We start from the raw sequence: 1352 nt of genomic DNA on the forward strand, positions 1-1352 counted from the left end.
GGTACTAGACAACTGAAAGGAAAAACTCGTGTGTGTGTGTGTGTGTGTGTGTGTGTGTGTGTGTGTGTGTAAAGGCGGCAAAATGTCAGATCTATGTAATTTACTTACATGTAATTGTTTTCAATAACAAAATTTAAAAAACAAATATAAGAATATGATGCCAACATGAAAACAGCACCATAGAAAACATAAGTTTTAAGACCCCAAGATCCTATTTAATGGCTTTGCCTTTGTTGGAAAAAATACTAAGATGATATCAAATAACCACTGCAACAGCTATCACTTCAGTGCCTGCACACAAGTCAGTCAATAGTGGTACAAACTCCTAATCTACTTCAAATCTGTCAAGCCGCCTATGACAAGAAGTAATTATTTTCATTTTAATAATAATAATAAACTAATAAATAAACAGATGAGTTTAGAAACATAAGAACATGCCAGGATTTGAATTCTACCTTTCTGGCAATAAACTTTGAATTCTAAGTTACAAAAGAACAATTAATACTTAACAATTTTAACTACTTCACAAAGTCCCAAAAGTATGTGAATTAGCAATCACCTAAAGCACAAGTGGAAAGTATTTCAATAGTATCCTCTACCAACTATAATAACAATACTGACAAGTTCAGATAGCTGGTTCTTGCTGTTGAAAATCTGTGATCAGTGAGATTTGATATAGGACGGTCAAAGAATAATCATGTACGGATCTGAACCTTACCTGCCGGGTGCATATGATAAGCATTATTTTCTACTTCTTCTCGATCATCTTGCAAAGACTCCTCATGGAAAGAGGTCTCTTCACTGCTTCCTTCTAGCCCGTTTCTCAAAGCGACCCGCATATTTAATGCAACAATGGTATCGTCCACACTGCTACTGCTGTTGTGCTTATTTACAGCACTTTCTGGGGTTTGAGGGATGGGTTTGGCAATGGGGTTAGTATAAAAACGTGACACAAGAGAATCCTCATCTCCATCCTGCTGATGGTTCTCCTCAACAGTTTTGCTCAGAAAACTGAATCTGTAATGGGAAAAGGGGGAAAAAAAATAGCCTTTTGTAGTAGTAACAATGCTAAGCAACCAAATCATTAATTGCTTGGCACAGTTCTATGCAATTCTACATAGTAAAATTTTATTTAATCCTGACAATAACCTTGTGACATAGATTACTATCACTGTCTCCACTTTATATAGATAAGGGAACAGAGAAAAATAACTTGCCCAAGGTCAAAAATTCTACACAGGAGGATGGGGCTTTTCACATAGGAAACCTTGACTCTAATGTCTAAGCATTTAACTGGTCTAGTTTCATGATGAATAGATCTGGATCTTTTCAGCATTTTCCTTAAATGAGGA

General features: G+C 35.8%; 1 protein-coding gene across 6 annotated transcripts in view; it reads right to left on the reverse strand.

The window, feature by feature from the left end:
- Positions 1-1352, reverse strand: part of NUP98 (nucleoporin 98 and 96 precursor) — an 89826-nt gene that overhangs the window by 38019 nt on the left and 50455 nt on the right. For all 6 annotated transcript variants that reach the window (XM_013006202.3, XM_045293061.1, XM_045293060.1 and 3 more), the window contains one exon: positions 719-1017. In XM_013006202.3, the coding sequence (XP_012861656.1) occupies positions 719-1017 (299 nt within the window). The remainder of the gene's footprint in view (positions 1-718; positions 1018-1352) is intronic.

Source organism: Echinops telfairi, unplaced genomic scaffold (assembly GCF_000313985.2).
Source record: "Echinops telfairi isolate 266 unplaced genomic scaffold, ASM31398v2 ScPeMD7_1713;HRSCAF=2227, whole genome shotgun sequence".
Classification (NCBI taxonomy): domain Eukaryota; kingdom Metazoa; phylum Chordata; class Mammalia; order Afrosoricida; family Tenrecidae; genus Echinops; species Echinops telfairi.